This window comes from Anolis carolinensis, chromosome 2 (assembly GCF_035594765.1).
Source record: "Anolis carolinensis isolate JA03-04 chromosome 2, rAnoCar3.1.pri, whole genome shotgun sequence".
NCBI classification, from domain to species: Eukaryota; Metazoa; Chordata; class Lepidosauria; order Squamata; family Dactyloidae; genus Anolis; species Anolis carolinensis.
In genome coordinates this window covers 27,214,250-27,232,108 of record NC_085842.1, presented here as the reverse complement: position 1 = coordinate 27,232,108, position 17,859 = coordinate 27,214,250, and the positions used below count along the sequence as shown (strand labels likewise).

General features: G+C 39.8%; 1 protein-coding gene across 1 annotated transcript; it reads right to left on the bottom strand.

Annotated features, from left to right (window-relative positions):
- Positions 1-7,899: 7,899 nt before the first annotated feature.
- Positions 7,900-17,656, bottom strand: LOC103281050 (uncharacterized). Its single transcript, XM_008121720.3, has 4 exons — positions 17,464-17,656; positions 11,710-12,021; positions 10,196-10,507; positions 7,900-9,478 (listed from the first exon to the last, which is right to left on the bottom strand). The coding sequence occupies exons 1-4, from the start codon at positions 17,534-17,536 to the stop codon at positions 9,105-9,107; spliced, it is 1,071 nt and encodes a 356-aa protein (XP_008119927.2). The 5' UTR covers positions 17,537-17,656; the 3' UTR covers positions 7,900-9,104.
- Positions 17,657-17,859: the final 203 nt, after the last annotated feature.

Here is a 17,859-nt window from a genome sequence, read left to right as displayed (position 1 = left end):
GCAGAAAATTTCCTGGTTTATTTTATCTATATATTAAAAAATCACATTGTACCACAAAAGTTCCTACATGGCTTGATGGATCTAGGCCAAACCTGACTCACCTACCCTTCATTACCCAACTTAAAATAATTTCAGGATTTGAACTACAAAATTCACTGCGTTTGGGTGGGGATGGCCACCAAAACAAAAACATATGAAAGTAATGCTTAGATGCAACTGGCAGAGGGCAGTATATAGATAGAAAATATTGTATGTATGTATGCATGCATGCATATATGTAGTGCTGAGATGCAACAACAAGAGGGCTTATTTACTGCTGGACATTATGGTGTCCAAACCATGAGAAATGGCACAAAGCAAAAAACACAGCTCCAAAGGCCACAGTTGGGACATCCACTCCATAAGGAAGTAAGAAATTTACTGAAGATCTATAAATTGTAAGATGTTTATGTGCCTGAGCCTTCCTTTGAGACTAAGAGATTGTGAGTTCCAAGAAAAGGACAGATGAAGGGAGGCAAAGGAAATGTATTTATTGCGTCATATGTGAATAGATATAAATACAGTTATGATGTATTTAAAAACACACACAAAGTTAAAAATTTGGCATTATCCTAAATGTCCTTTGACCAGAAATTGGCCACTTGTAGTGCCTCTGGTGTCACTGTAAGAAGGTCCTCCATTGTGGGTGTGGCAGGGCTCAGACTGCATTGTAGTAAGTGGTCTGTGGTTTGCTTTTGCTCACATTTGCATGTTGTGGACTCCACTTTGTAGTCCCTAAGGTTGGCTTTGCATCTTGTGGTGCCAGAGTGCAGTCTGTTCAGCGCCTCCCAAATTGCCCAGTCTTCTGTGTTCCCAGGAGGGAGTTTCTCATCCAGTCTCAGCCATGGATTGAGGTTCCGGGTTTTAACCTGCCCCTTTTGGACTTTCGTTGGCTGAGGTGTTGGGCAACAATAGCAGCACAATGTTGATGTCTATTGGAACCTACACAAACACAAGATGGTCTATTTACAAAGAAAATATAATGTCCAAATAGCAAATATTCTATTATTAAAGTTCCCCATACAAAGCTCAATTTGGTAGTACCAGACAAAATGAAAAGGAGCAACAGCTCTAACACAAAAGTTATCTAAGTCTGATATTGGTTCCAATGTATATAGGCTTCAGGGGTACATAATTGCGAAGACTTTTTTGAGAGCGGTGCTCCATCATTATTTTCTTCATTCTGTATACAGCAACATGACCAACCATCTGTTTACCTCGTTTGGAAGATATTTTCATTGATTATATATCCCTGAAGCATATATACATTGGAACCAATATCAGACTTAGATAACTTTTGTGTTAGAGCTGTTGCTCCTTTTCATTTTGTCTGGTACTACCGAATTGAGCTTTGTACGGGGAACTTTAATAATACCATATATACTATTTGGACATTCTTTGTACATAGACCATCTTGTGATTGTGTAGATACTTTACAAGTATTCTGGGATTTTGTATAGTAGTCTATTGGAACCTACCTGACATCAAGTCAGACCACTTCAGTAATGTCTATGCCGCTAGCATGACTTTCTGGATGCAGTTGGACTAAATCTACAATCATAACTGATGCTGATGGGAACTGCAGCCCAGTAACATCTACACAGATGCACTTTACCCCCTTCTGGATGACACTGAAATGGCAGAATATTAAGCAAGGACCTTTTGCCTCAGCCCTACTTGGAGTTGAATTTGGAACATTTTGAAAAGCTTATATGTAATAGTCTGGTCTGATTACAGAAACTAGATCTCTGTTCAAGTATTGCTGGCGTTGAAGGAAAAAGACCAGTAATGAATATGAGAACAACTGGAGAACACTGATAATAAACCTACTAAAGAAGGGGAAAGCTAGACAGACAGTCAGTTAGAAGGTCCTCTCCTGACATCTGGTGGCGGGAATGGAGAAATATCCATTAGTGGTGATGGATGGAAGGATCTAAATAGCCTAAATGCACATGATTCTATCTAATTCTGGAAACTAAGAGGCTCGTAGCCAAATAAATAAATAAATAAAAATTGGGAGGGATTGAAACTCTCCCCCCCCCCCCCCAAAGATGACTTTTCAGGCCAGTGTCTCCTGATCTGGCACGAGATCTCAGCAAGGCCCTGAAATGTCCTTCACAGGTAATAAGTCCTGAATCATTGCTCCCTCTTTAAGTCATTTCTTTTTGGCCACAAGGAACAATAGTTCCCACAATTGGCAAAAGTTTCTTTCTGCTTTCTTCTGCTTTCTTCTTATTTCCTTTATCATGATGATGAGTTACATCAACACGTTTTCCACTGTGAAGACGTTTTCAGCCAAGCACAAGTTGTTCTGATGGTACTCTGTTTTTTGGTGCTTATTGAAGACTTCTATTGCACTTTTCCATTGCAGAAATTGTTTAGCAACCAATGCACCAAGCTTCTGATGACCACCTTTACCCCCAACTTCTCCTCCAAACACCACACCGTACTTACAGAGTGCACCTTGTACATGAAATGAGTAGGCTAACCAGGGAAATCTGCTTGAACCATTTGGATTGAAATCTTAGATGCCTCTTCCTAGCCACAGGAAATACATACATATCCTGGCAATGGAGTTTGTGGATTTTGCACTAATTGAGCTATCACTTAGTCATCAGACACAGTTTTATTCATATAAAGACCAAGGTCTAACAATGACACAGCTTCTTCTCCTTGTTCTTGTTCCACTGTTTCTTTGGCAGATCTTGGATTAGATTAACCAGTGGTAGACACCACAGTTTTCACAGGTTCCTCCTTTTTCACCTACAGTCCAGGTCAAATCCCCGTCCCGTCCCGTCCATTCTGCATCTTAAACTTTGCCTGCTGGCTACCACATTTTGGTAGCTTCCACTATGGTCACTTCCAGTACATCAGCTATTGCTGTTATTGCAATGTAATTTTTTTTAAACCAGGAAATCATGTAATGGATTTTGGAACAGCTTTAGACCTTGTCTTTGGATGATATGTCTCATATTGGAATGTATTTTAATTATGTTTTATGTCTATTTTAATTTTTATAATTCTATTTCATGTCTGTGTTTTATGCCCAAGGCACTGTATAAGCACTGTTTGTAAGCCGCTTTGAGTTCCCGTCAGGGTTGAGAAAGGAGGGATATAAATATGCCAAATAAATAAATAAATAATTGGTAGAAAGGCAGGTATTGTTAGTGTGAATAATCAAAATTTGGTTGAGACAGTGCTTGTAGTTCCGGATAGACTCTAATTTTTGCTTCCCATAAACTTGGCATGGGGATTTGGTTAACCAGTTAAAATTCAGAAGTAAACAAGTTTTTTTAACTTGAAAATTGGGAGGGGGGAGGTTGAACCCCTAAACCACCCCCTTGGTTCTGGCCTTGTGTAGATGGGAGATTCTCCATTGAATATCAAGGGTTTCAGAGGAAGGATCTGGAAAAAAAATCTCTTGCCTAAGAAAATTGATGGATTAATACTTCTGAGTTAAAGTAGAAGAGTATAACATTTCAGGAAGGTAGATACTATAGATATATGCATTTGTATAAGAAGGTGTATTATGTGGTCTGTTCTTACTGTTGCTACTTGGTCGTTATACAGATTCCACAGGAGACGTGTATATTATTAATATTAGTATTAAGAAATATTTACTTATATATTATTAATCTACTAACAAAATAAATGAACTTTAAGATATGTAGATAATTGATTGCCATCAAGACTAGAAAAAATAGTTTGAATTAGTTAATTGACAAAATAAGAAGAAGAAATACTGTACAAAGATGGAAGAGAAGAAGGGACAATATAAAAGAAATAAACATGGACCCTGCGGGATAATCTGTTACTCTTGTTAGAGAAGATGTCACAGTTGGAACATTTTTTCTTTTACTCCCCCAGCATTGTTAATCACAGTGCCCGATGTATTGTTTCTTTGCCCTCTCTGTTGATAATAATTTTTTGCCTACGCCACTTCTGAATCTCCCAGTTAATACTGCAGCACTTTGTTATCTATCTTATTAGATTTTAATTACACACTCCTCACACTTTTGCCCAGTTCTCTTATTATTTTAAATCCCTGTTTTGCTTTTATATGGTGATTTTTATTTAATTATTACATTATTGTTTAAAATGGTATTTTATTCTGTTTAAACTGTCTCGTTGATGATGCTTGTTTTGTTCTATATATATTTTATCCCGTTTTATTGTGGTTATCTGGGCTTGGCCCCATGTTAGCTGCCTTGAATCCCTACGGGGAGATGGAGCGGGGGTATAAAAATAAAATTATTATTATTGTTATTATTATTATTATTATTATTATTATTATTATTATTATTATTATTATTCCTTTCTTAGTTGTCTACTTGTCTGATTTCTTCCTTGGCTGACTTCTTAACCTTTTAAAGAACTCTTTGTTGTTGCCCTAGGGCCCTTCCAGGCAGGCCCTACATCCCAGTATCTGATCCCAGGTTTTCTGCTTTAAACTGGATTGTATGAGTCCACACTGCCAGATAATCTGGGATAAACAGAAAACCTGGGATCAGATCCTGGGATGTAGGGCCTGTCTGGAAGGGCCCCTAGATACTGATGGTGATATGTTCCTCTAAATCAGACTAGATGAACTTCTAGTCTCTAGTGTAAACTAGGTTAATCCACATTACTACTATAACGGCGTTCCATGCAGTCATGCTGGCCACATGACCTTGGAGGCGTCTACGGACAATGCCGGCTCTTTGGCTTAGAAATGGAGATGAGCACCAACCCCCAGAGTCAGACACGACTGGACTTAACGTCAGGGGAAACCTTTACCTTTACTTTATACTATAGGTTAGGGATCCCCAAACCTTTTAAATGGTCCCTCAGACTGTTGGGGGGGGGGGCTGGACTTTAATTGGGTGCAGGTGTGTGTGCCAGGTGTGTGTGTGTACATTGTGCATGAATCAGGTATGCAAGATACCACATGCACTTGCAACCACACATCTGCGACTGCTGCTCACACTCAATCACACTCATGCACTTTGGGGTTGGTGTGCACCACCCATGTGCTGTGTGCTTGTGGCAGTAGCAGCAGGGACCAGGAAAAAGACCTCTGTGGGCCAGATTCCATCTGTGGGCCTTAGTTTGGGGACCCCGCTATAGGCCAAGTATGATTCCCTTCCAGTCTGTCTTCAACTTCCAGAAATCCCAGCCAGCTTACTGGTTATTAGGAATTATGGGACTTGGAAGTCCAAAACACCTGGAGGGTCAAAGTTTGCCCATGCCTGGTTCAGACTGTCTAGTTAGGCCAGAGTCCGTTTACTTCTGGATGGCCAACTTTCATCTAGGGGTCTTTCATTGTTGTGGCAGGCAGCAAGAGAGCTCCAGAGAGCTTTTGTTCCTTACTAAACACCTTTGCTGATAAAATCGGAGGCTTCATAACTCAGATGGGGATTTTTCCTGACCCACCTTACAAGACTGGTTGATGTTTGGCACCATAGCTAATTCCCTGTTGCATTGACTTCTTAAGCATCACTTCAACTAACCTGGAAACATTTCATTAACTCTACACAAAGCTAAGTTACCCTATGCTAGTTTAGTCTCTTTAAACATGGATGATTCCTGATCCTCTTGTCCTCCTTAAGATTGTCCTGAGTCTGAAGCGAAGTGGCACTATCTGTCCTAGAAACAGACATGAGCAACTATAACCCCGTGATCAGGAAATTGTTGATTGTTAACCATGTAACTTTGGATGCAACAATTTATAAGGGACAAGCCCTGAGAAAAGAATGATTCATACACATCTGCTGTGAAGTCTACTGTACTTCACTCCAAACTTGTGAAATTTCCCCAGTCAACTGTTCCTTTTGTCTTCAAGTAGCAGTTGGATTATTTGTTCTTGAAGGGTCCCTTAGATCACATATTACTTATCTTTCAAGGGTGATTAAGTGTCCTTCTGCAAGCCTCTTGCATACCTACTGGGTGATATGTGGCATATTTCATATTTTAGACATAAGCCACATAAGCCAAGGCACACTAGTGACATGTGGGAGAGGGGTGTTTCATCCCCTTTTCCCTGCACTTCAAAGCTGACATTGGTCTGTGTGGACAGTGGGCCACACCAACCCCAAAGTGCAAGCCTGCTTTGGGATTTCAGACAAACTCTGGAGCATTGACCAATGTCTGCTAATGTGTCAGTCTTGACTTCTGGAAAGATTCCATCAGCATTGCCTTTGAAAGATCTCTTGGGAAGACAGACAGACAAATGTCAACATTCTGGAAGAAGGAAAGGCCACCATCATTGAAGTGATGGTTTTCTGGCATCAACTTCACTGGACCGGCCACATTGTCCAAATGCCCCATTATCGTTTCCCAAAGCAGTTACTTTAAATAATTTCAGAAACCTGTAATATTGAGGGCCTTAAAACCATGGAGCCCCTGGTGGCGTAGCGGATTAAACTGCTGAGCTGCAAAAGATTGGCAGTTCGAATCCAGGGAGCGGGGTGGTCTCCCACTGTTAGCCCCAGCTTCTGCCAGCCTAGCAGTTCGAAAACATGCAAATGTGAGTAGATGAATAGGTACCACTCCAGCGGGAAGGTAACAGCACTCCATTCAGTCATGCCGGCCACATGACCTTGGAGGCATCCACGGACAATGCTGGCTCTTCGGCTTAGAAATGAAGATGGGCACCAACCCCAGAGTCAGACATGACTAGACTTAACGTCAGGGGAAAACCTTTACCTTTACCTAAGACCATTACCTCAGATTAGCTCCATCACATAGTGTTGTCACTATTTACTTTGATATTTCTGTGCTTTAAGATGTGACTAAATGACAATAATGAAATTTATAAAATAACCATGTCCAATAAAATATTTTATTGTTTTCCAAATACAGTATCTAAATATGCATTAAAAATCACTACAACATTGAAGATGTTATTTGTTGCAAACCTGTAAATCATTTGTGGATTGTAACAGTCTACTCAAACATTAGTTTGAAGATGAAGAAGTTGAAATTTACAGGTTCACCAAATTAGTAACTATGCCAAACACACACACACACATACACACACACATATGAGAATGACATGGGGAATCTTTTTGATGTATTACATTTTAAAAATTGACAGACATGTTGGGCCAGTGGCAGGTGGATTGAGAGTGTTTGTGTGAAGTAATTGAAGAAAAAAACATGAATAAATTCCTATGCACATTGCACATGTCTTGTTTGTAGTGCAAAAAAGGGAAGGAAATAAACAACAATGCAATATTTAAAATAAAGAACAATTTTAACCAACATAAAGTTAATGTTTCAGTGGAAGACCCAGGGGAAGAACTCCCTTTTGCCATGCAGTATAAGCACAATTAAAGCACTCCCAGAGTGGTGGGAGTGAAATAGGATTCTGGAACCAAGGAAGGCATGGTGGAAAGTATATGCATGGAAAAGGGGCATGGGGGAAATTCACATACTGAAAAAATAAAACCAATAACCGGCATTATCCAATATGTATAGAGGAAAATAAACACATTTGATCAGGAGCCAACATTAAAATGCTACAAGGAGGAGGATATATCCCAGGAGAAAGGCCAAGGATGCTATAATTACCAGGCAAAAAGTAGCCCTTAAAGATGTTTGGGGAAAAGAAGAAATGATGTCACATACAGCTGACAAACATGGAAGCTTTATTGTTGGGAACTCTTGACAATTTCCCAAATGACGTAGGATATATTAGCACTGCATATTAAAAGTCTCATCTTAGTAGCACCACATAGACTGACATTGGGAGAAAGGCAGGAGATAAACTAAATAAATATAATTCCAGGTAAACTCATATTAATTTGAACAAGTTTTGGACCTATGCTCTTAAACATGTTGCCAACAAGTTGTCTGCTGCCTTCATGAAATGACTTCTTCTTTTTTCTAAACTCTGTTAAAAAAATGCTTAAGTGATATTTCAATACACAAAAAGGTTTTCAAAATGTTTTACAGAGGGCACTATCTCCATTTACTAGCCCTTTAGGGGGCTGGTGAGGCAATAATAGGAAACCTACTCCACTAATGTTTGTGTATATTTATAATTATTTTATGTCCTGGCATGGAATGCTTGCCGTATATATGTTGTACTCTGCCCTGAGTCCCTTTCGGGGTGAGAAAAGCAAAATATAAATATTTAAAATAAATAAATAAACGACATGTAATCACAAGACAAGACAAGAGCAATTCAAAGGATTTAGTATTCGGCAGGGAGACCAACAGTCGTTCATTGTTTCTGAAAAGCTGCCCAGATTAATGTGTGTGCATTGGGGGGGGGGGGGGTATGGAGAAATATTATTTTAAAATATTTTTAAAGGGATTTTTTTTGTCATTTTATATAAGTGACAGTATTTTATTATGCCGTTCTATACAATGCGACTTGAGCTCTATAGAGTTTGGTCTCCACAAGGGTCCTCTACTGGATAAATTCATCTTAGTAGCTAACAATTAACCCCTTATTAAAGCAGCAGAAATACTTTCCAGTCAATTTTCAGGATATAGGCAGTACCTTCCTGTGTGAGACCCAGCTATAAGGTATATTAAGCAATAAATTTTATCTAACATAGCCATCACTTGAAGGATTGCTGAAATATAATTAAAATGTGGCAATGAGAAACAAGAAGTATGTATCACTGTGCTTAAAAGTGTCTTTATATTATTTTTCTTTAGCGCAAAAGAGTCTAAAGAAGGGGAAATATCCAAATCACAAAAACCTAACATGGAAGGAGCAAGCTCAGGCCCCTTCCACACAGCTGTATAATATCTGCATTGAACTGGATTATATGGCAATGTGGACTCAGATAACCCATTTCAAAGCAGATATTGTGGATTATCTGCCTTGATATTCTGGGTTATATGGCTATGTGGAAGGGCCCTCAATAGCTACAGCATGACTTTTGGAAAATAAAAATTAAAAATAGAGATCATGGAGTAGGAAAGGAAATGCTCTGTTCAGGCACTTTCTAACTTTAAAATGACTATGCTGGTTGGGGCCTCAAATAGCAGAAGAAAGACCAATTGGAGAAGTTTATAAAACCTAATGGGAAAATACAGCAGCAATATAAATAGAGGTAAAGCTATAATGCTTAAAAAGAGAAAAGGTAAATAGTGTCCGTGCACAAACCAACATTTCTCCTACTAACTTTGTAAGCCACAGAACAGAGCTTACTCCGCACAGTGAGAATGTGGCCTTCATTTTTAGGAGAAAGATCCCTGTTGTATCTTCTCTGTTTGTCCATTTCAGTTCCTTGCATTTCAGTTGCTTCAGTTCCATGCTGCAGAAATCCATTTTCAGAATCCTGCACTTTTATAGAGTGATGAGCAAATTCATTTCTGTTTTCTTCTCTTCTTTTCTTTTTGCGATATATAAAAGATCCCACACATAGTGCCAGAATTACTACTAGAATAAAAATACCAATAGATATTGCTGAACTGGTAGAATCACGGGTGGCTCCTGAACCTAAAATGGAGAAGGAAAAAAAGTCAGCTTGCACACACTTATAAAAGGGTGGTGGTGGCATGCCTTCAAGTTGACTCCAACTTCAGGCAGTATTTTCTTGGTAAGATTATACAGAGGAGGCCTGACACTGCATTCCCTTAAGGCTGAGAGATTAACTGCACCAAGATCACTCTTGGTTACATTCCATGACTAAGTGCACATTTGAACACAGGTCTCCATAGTCTTACTGCTCTTCAGCAACTGTTCTTAACAGCACTAGAATAACTGACAGCCATCACTAACATCAAGACACAGTAATATAATCAGCATGGGCTACATTTAGTGGGATGGGTCACATATTGGATAGGCTAGTTGCTTTTAAAGCTGATTTTTTCTTGTCCCAAGTTTAGAGAAGCATTCTAGCTCCTTTGTATACACAGGGTCCCTCAAAAGAAAGATGCTTAAAAGAAATAATAGCAAACACCCTTAAAAGGTAGCTCTCCGTTCTTTAGACCTGGGATACACAACCAATAATTTCTTCAGCTCTACTGTACTTTAGTTCCCAGAAGCCTTTGGTAACATGATAGATTCTTGGAGCAGAAGTACAAAACATCTGGAGAACCAATGGTGAAGAAACCCTGTATAAACATCCAGTAAGAAACAAAAAGAAATGTAAACTACATCTCCTTCCACTCTTACAATAGCCGAGATGTCAGAACAGTAGTTCCAGAATCTTACCTGTGACATTAAGGAAGAATTGCTGCACACAGGTCTTATTACCTTCCCCAACAAGCTGATACTCTCCAGTGAGCCCTTTGGTTGCATTCTTCAGAGTAAGGCCGTCCTCCGATAGCAAGAAATTGTTTTTATATTCCTCTCTAATGTAGCTCAGGTGTCCATCAGTTATGTTTAGAATGTGTTCCCAGTCAGAGCTAACATTAACTTTCTTATATAAAGCAAGATCAAAGGAGTTGGTGGATATGTTAGCAATGATCTTTTCAGAGGAACCTTCTGCTAAGGAGAAGCTATCAGAAGAACAATTCCATGGACCTGGGATGAATAAAAAATACATATTAATTCAAAATTGGGGAAAGTAGCTCTTAATCCATCATCCACAAATACAGGGATTGTATTGTGTGTGTTAGCACATATTTAATAATTTGACACTGATAAACAATGCAATGAAAAATAGAAGATTTTGACAAACTGGATGTGGACAGACTTAATTGAAATTTATTAGTATGTTAGAAACAGTAATCAAAGGGAAATCCTTGTGTAAGCAGATTAGTGCTTCAGATGGACCTATACATACTCATGTATTATCTGACCTCATTTGTAAAACAAGGACAGGTTTAAGGGCTGAGATTGTGGATTTTGATATGACCCATGATATGGGCTGGGATATGGGCTGAGAGGTCATGAGATCGAAGCCTAGTTCGGATTGAGCTCCCAACCATTTAATAGCCTAGCTCGCTGTTGACCTAAGCAGCTTGAAAGAACAGTTGCATTTGATGAGCAGAAAATTTAGGCACTGCTTTATGCGGGGAGACTAATTTAACTTATTTACGACACCATAAAAACTTTCAGCAGCATGCGGAAAGGAATGTGGAAGTACTCCATCAAGGACTCGGTATCACAAGTGGACAATGAAGTGGCAGCTCCTCCTGTGGCTGGAATCAAGCATACCCTCATGAAGCTGAAAAATGTTAAATTTCCTCTGTGTCTGTCTATTTGTTGTATGTCTAATGGCACTGAATGTTTGCCATGTATATTTACATTGTGATCCATCCTGAGTCCCCTTTGAGGTGAGAAAGGTGAAATATAAATACTGTAAATAAATAAATACAAATACTGCAGATAAATAAATACATAAATAAGTTGAGGGCTTTTCCCTTTTGGTAGCATAACTACCTGTTCCTAATCTTTCCATATTATTTCTACATATGCTATCAAATGACTTGAAGGCACACACAACACATAACCTAAGCCAAGCACAGTCCCATTAGGCCTTGGTCCATTGGCTGCTATGAAGCCTTTCTTCCATGTTCATCTGGCATTTTCTTTTTTCTTTTTTTTTTTGGCCTCTGAGAAAAAAGCAGCCAGCATACAAGGGACGGAATCCCCTTTCTCACTGCAATTCCCTTTTCCTTATGTGTTGTCTTATTTAGATCATAAGCCTGAGTACAGGGAACCATACATTGTTATTTGTAAGCAACCCTGTAGAAATGAAACAAATAAATATATAGTCTTACCTAGAATTGCAAGGCAAAATTGCTTCACACTAAGTTCGTTAAGTTGATAGGCAAGCTGGTAGCATCCAGTGAGCACTTCGTTTGCATTCTTGATAGCAAGATCATTTCCAGACATATAGAAATAGTCTGTCCATGCAGTCTCCACAAATTGTAGCTGACCTTTGTTTATGAACAGAATTTTTTCCAAACTAATAGGAGAATTGTTTTTATGCAGAACAAGCATTTTGGGATAGGCTGATACATTTGCAGCGATCACCTTGGATGAACCTTCAGGCACAGAGAAGTCATCACAATTTGGACAGGATGTGAGAGCTAGAAGTGGAAAGGGGGAAAATCCCCAAAGAATTGCAAATAAGATATCAAAGATCTCTTTATCTTTCTCTATTATCAAATTCATTGACTGGAGCCTGGAATTGGAAGGGATTTCATCAATATCCATTGTGTGTTTCACGAGCCTTTTAGTCACTCCATGGGTCCTCTTAGGCAAGGAATACTTGAAGATGGTTTTGCCAGTTCCTGCTTCTAAAATATAAGCAACAGCACTGTGCCTATGATGGCAGCCTCTCATCCAAATAGTAGCCAGGACTGACCCTGCTTTACATCCAAGATTAGACAGGATCTGGACTGTCTAATATGTATTTACCCACATTTATCAAACAGTCAGGATTCCCACACTCACTTAGCAATGATGGTTCTGATCATGGTCCATTTATGAGCAACTCTGATATTAATGACAAACAAGGAAGTACAGTGTAATATTTGAATTATTACCTACACATCCCCACTTATTGAAAACTGTTGTGCAACCCACACTTCTCATTACACAGATTGTGCCCATGGTTGTTGCTTTTTTAATATTAATCATATTGCACATGCCTTAATTTGTTCTATGCATTTATTTTACCTTTAGCACAGCACATTTCTATTTTCATATGTTTAGATTTCACCAGTGTCTTTAAATTTCCGATGCCAATGGCTCAATGCTGGGGAATCTTAGGTGTTGTAGCTCACCAAACTACTAATCCCAAGCTTCCATAGTATTGTTTAATGGCAAATTTTAAACTTCTATTCTATGTCTAAGGAACCCCGGTGGCAAAGTGTGTTAAAGCACTGAGCTGCTGAACTTGCGGACCAAAAGGTCCCAGGTTCAAACCCCGGGAGCAGCGTGAGCAGCCGCTGTTAGCTCCAGCTCCTGCCAACTTAGCAGTTCGAAAACATGCCAATGTGAGTAGATCAATAGGTACCGCTCCGGCGGGAAGGTAACGGCGCTCCATGCAGTCATGCCAGCCACATGACCTTGGAGGTGTCTACGGACAACGTCGACTCTTCGGCTTAAAAATGGAGATGAGCACCAACCCCCAGAGTCAGACATGACTGGACTTAACGTCAGGGGAAACCTTTACCTTTACCTTATTCTATGTCTAACTTTTGTGTATTTTAATTTGTATTTTATTATATGTTATTATTTGTTTTTGTTTTTTTTATGTATCTTATTGTATTTATTCATGATGCAAGCCATCCTGAGTCCCTTGAGGAGATGGGGCGGGGTACAGATAAAGATTATTATTATTATTAAGTTTATTATTTTATGGAAACACATTTTATTATGTGTATTCTACAAAAAAAATTAAATGATTATGTCTTTTTATTATGTTGTAACCCACCTCGAGCCATGAGGAGAGGCAGCTAAGAAATAAAATTATTATTATTGAGCTGGGGAAGTTCAAGTTATGTCAAACTGTATCCCTTCTACAATGCAGGTGCATCTTTTGATGGCCCTTCTGATGGGAGATTGGGCTCACCTTGCTCCTTTTAAAAGTGCATCTACACTCTTAGGAGTAGAATCCCAGAATTGGAAGAGATTGCAAGGGCCCTTTCTTTCAGGCAGAAAACACAATCGGAGCACCCCAGACAGAAGGCCATCCAGCTTCTACATAAAAACCTCCAGAAAACTTTGACCCCACTTGAACTGTCAGGGCTCAATGCTCTGGAATCCTGGGAGTTATTGTTTGCATCAGCACCCTTTGGAAGAGAAGGCTAAACATCATGCAAAACTACAATTCCCATGACTACAGAGCGCTGAGCCATGACAGTTTCAAAGGATTCTGACCCCTTCGACACTGCCGTATAATCCAGACTATCAAAGCAGACAATCCACATGGTCTGTTTTGAACAGGATTATCTGAGTCCACACTGCCATAAACCACAGTTCAAAACAGATAATCTGGATTTCATATGGCAGTGTAGAAGGGGCAAGATATGCACAGATGTCTATGTATCTGTGGAGGGTCAAATTGTGTAATATGGCATACTCGAATGTAGAGGTTTTTAAGAAAATAATACTAATAGTAAGTAACTTTATTTTTCTATCCCTCCACCATCTCCTGGCAGAGACTCGGGGCGGCTAACACGGGACAGAGGCCCGAAAAGCCACAGTACAGCAATTAAAACATATTACAATAAATAAAACACAATAAAATTATAATTACAATAAATAAAACACACTATAAAAACAATACATTACATACATTACATTAATCATAAAACTCATTAAAAGCATAAAATGACTTAAAATAAAATGAAGTGAAATGAAATGAACCACCAGGTTGATGGAGGGGGATGGTGTGGAAGGGAGATTTAAATTAAAGTGCAGTAATGGTGTGGAAGGGAGATTTAAATTAAAGTGCTGTGGGGCAAACGACAAGATGGAAACATTTCTTAACTGTTTGATGGGGATGGACGTCCGGTTAATTATAGAAAAGAGAACAGTGCGTGAGAAATATATTAATTTAATTTTGGACATGGGGACTGAATTATTCAAATGCTCAGCGAAAAAAACAGGTTTTTAATTGCTTTTTAAAAGATGCAAGGGTGCCTGACCTCCCTAGGGAGGGATTTCCATATCTGGAACTCTTTTATTATGGACATAGGTTTAGCGATTTTGTATGACATATATCAAGATTGTATTGTTATAATTTGATGTCTTTATAAGAGTCAGTACCTTGTCAGGACACTATATTAACAAGATACCCAATTTTCTTTTTACATTAAAAGAATCAGCAATACGTATAACACTATGGTAGTGTGAAGGCAAATACTTATATTAGTACTAGCTGTGCCCGGCCACGCGTTGCTGTAGCGAAGTCTGGTGGTATGGGAAATAAAGTATTGAGGAATTGGTGGTAGTTAAGGTCAAGGGTAAAGGTTTCCCCCTGACATTAAGTCCAGTTGTGTCCGACTGCACACTGAAGTGGATTATATGGCAGTGTGGAGTCAAGATAATCCAGTTCAAAGCAGATAATATAAGATTATAAATGGTTATATAGCTGTGTGGAAGGGCCTTGAGTCTACACTGCCATATAATCCAGTTCAAATATGATAATCTGTATTTTATAGGCCTAAGTGAGGCCTAACTCTGCCTGTCCCCTGGGCTGCGTGGGTTGCTAGGAGACCAAGTGGGCGGAGCTTAGCCTTCTAACTGGCAGTAATTGGATAAAAACAATTATTCCTCTCGCTCTAATTAGGATTTTCTTTTTCTTTTCTTTTTGTTGTATGAACGTAGAGGCATGGATGAGGGGTTGTGCTGCCAAGTTTAGTGTTTTTGGGATGTGTCGTTTTGTTGTTTTGTCCTAGGCCGAAATTTCATTACCCTTTTATATATACAGATTACAGTAGAGTCTCGCTTATCCAATGTAAACGGGCCGGCAGAATGTTGGATAAGCGAATATGTTGGATAATAAGGAGAGATTAAGGAGAAGCCTATTAAACATCAAATTAGGTTATAATTTTACAAATTAACTACCAAAACATCTATATATATAAAAGAGTGATGGAATTCGAGCGCCGAGCAAAACAACAAAATTAAACACCCCCCAACATAGAAATTTAACCACACAACCCATCATCCACGCCTTAAGGTTGAAACAACACAAAATCCCGTCACGCACCTCCACATGGGCAGAACCCACAACGCACCATCAGGAGGCATGATGCCAGGGAGGGAAAAGTGAAGCCCTCATGGCCGCTGGCTAGAGGGAAGGCAGGCAATGGGAAAAAGCTGTCCCCTGGGTCCTAGCGCCCACCCATCCTCAGAATTATTTACAGTAGGGTCTCACTTCCAAGCCTCTGGATTCTCCAGGCTGGCAGGGAAAAGGAAAGGCAGGCAATGGGGAAAAGCTGTCCCCTGGGTCCTAGCACCCGCCCATCATCAGAATTATTTACAGTAGAGTCTCACTTAGCCAAGCCTCGCTTATCCAAGTTTCTGGATTCTCCAGGCTGCCAGGGAAAAGGAAAGGCAAATAAAGAAATAAAGAAAGTAAATAAAGCTGGGAAATTGGAAATTCCACAAAGGAAACAATCAGGGCCAGCTAACACCTCCCAAGAAAGGATTCATCCAGAAAGGAAGCTGAGAAGGCAGTGAACCACTGTGTATTACCAAAGTCATTATTATTATTATTATTATTATTATTATTATTATTATTATTATTGTGTAGCGGTCAACCGTGAACATTAATACAATCTGGCTCCAAGTATTCAAAAAGACTAAAATCAGAATATATAAAAAATAATGTGGTATTATAAAACAGAACAATACAATCTCTAAAATCAGAACACTAAATAAACAACAACCCTCTGAAAACAGGGGAATTCCACACAGGAAACAATCAGGGCCAGCTAACACCTCCCAACAAAGTATTCCCATCATCAAAGTCTGGCAAATCCTCTGTTTTCTCAGGGCCACAGACAGTAGAAGCACATAAAATATTGCAAACAACACCACTCTGAAAACAAAGGAATTCCAGACAGGAAACAATCAGGGCCAGCTAACACATCCCAACAAAAAAATCACTCAGGGAGGAAACAGCCAGGCTTTAAAGCTGCAAGGCCATTACATCCTAATCATTTTTCCTAATTGCAGCATTCATACTTGCCTCCAACAAAAAAAAAACAATCAGAAATATTGTATATTCACAATCTTTAGGGAATAATATCCCCTGATGACGCAGCGTGTTAAAGGGCTGAGCTGCTGAACTTCTGGGCCGAATGGCAGCAGGTTTGAATTGGGGGAGCGGAGAGAGCCCCCACTGTTAGCCCCAGCTTCTGCCAACCCAGAAGTTCAAAAACATGCAAATGTTAGTGCATCAATAGGTACTGCTCCGGTGGGAAGGTAACACCGCTCCATGCAGTCATCCCACATGACCTTGGAGGAGTCTACGGACAACGACGGCTCTTCAGCTTAGAAATGGAGATGGGCACCAACCCCCAGAGTCAGACATGACTGGGCTTAATGCCAAGGGAAAACCTTTACCCTTTACCTTAACTACCACCAATTCCTCAATACTTTATTTCCCATACCACCAGACTTCGCCACAGCAACGCGTGGCCGGGCACAGCTAGTTATGTTATACAACACATTTGACAGAAAAAGTAGTTCAATATGCAGTAATGCTATGTAGTAATTACTGTATTTACAAATTTAGCACCAAAATATCACGATGTATTGAAAACATTGACTACAAAAATGTGTTGGATAATCCAGAACGTTGGATAAGCGAGTGTTGGATAACTGAGACTCTACTGTATTTTCTTAAAAGCCTTTACATTTGAGTATACCGTATTACACTACTTGACCCTGGGCTTCAATGATTCCCAAACATTTGGCTTCTAGCTGAGGCTTCTGGGAGTTAAAGTCCAAATCATTCCGAGGGGCAAAGTTTGGAAACTCCTTGTTAGAGAGGCACCCCTAAACCTTACTTTGGACCTGGCCAGAGGAAGAAATACAGAGCGCAACGAGCGCTAGCATCAAGTACCGGGACGCCACTTCCATAGCTTCTCCTCTTGCAAAGTTGTTTCTCCCTTAGTTTAGTTTTTCCCTTTCTGCAGGTACGCACCGGCCGCTTCCGCGCACTGATTGGTCGCGCCCACTGCTGACAGCAATCGGCGCGCTTTGCAATTTAGGCCCAGCTGTTGAGGCGCAGGTGTATCTCCCTTCCCTTGCAGTACAGACGAGGCGATTTTCCTGCGTCTCGGCAGGGGCGTCTGACTGGATGGCCTATGAGGTCACTTCCAACTCCATGATTCTATGACTCTATGAGTCAAAAAACAACCAGGTGAGACCAAACGAAACTAGGGATAAGGCAGAAATAAAAA

What these genes read in the sequence shown, in the direction of transcription:
- LOC103281050 (XM_008121720.3), bottom strand. Translation starts at nt 17,536, where the DNA reads ATGGAAGTGGCGTCCCGGTACTTGATGCTAGCGCTCGTTGCGCTCTGT. An exon ending in ATTTTGCCTTGCAATTCTAG is followed by an intron (nt 10,508 to 11,709) that starts GTAAGACTATAT and finishes TATTCATCCCAG; the next exon opens with GTCCATGGAATTGTTCTTCT. An exon ending in ATTCTTCCTTAATGTCACAG is followed by an intron (nt 9,479 to 10,195) that starts GTAAGATTCTGG and finishes TCTCCATTTTAG; the next exon opens with GTTCAGGAGCCACCCGTGAT.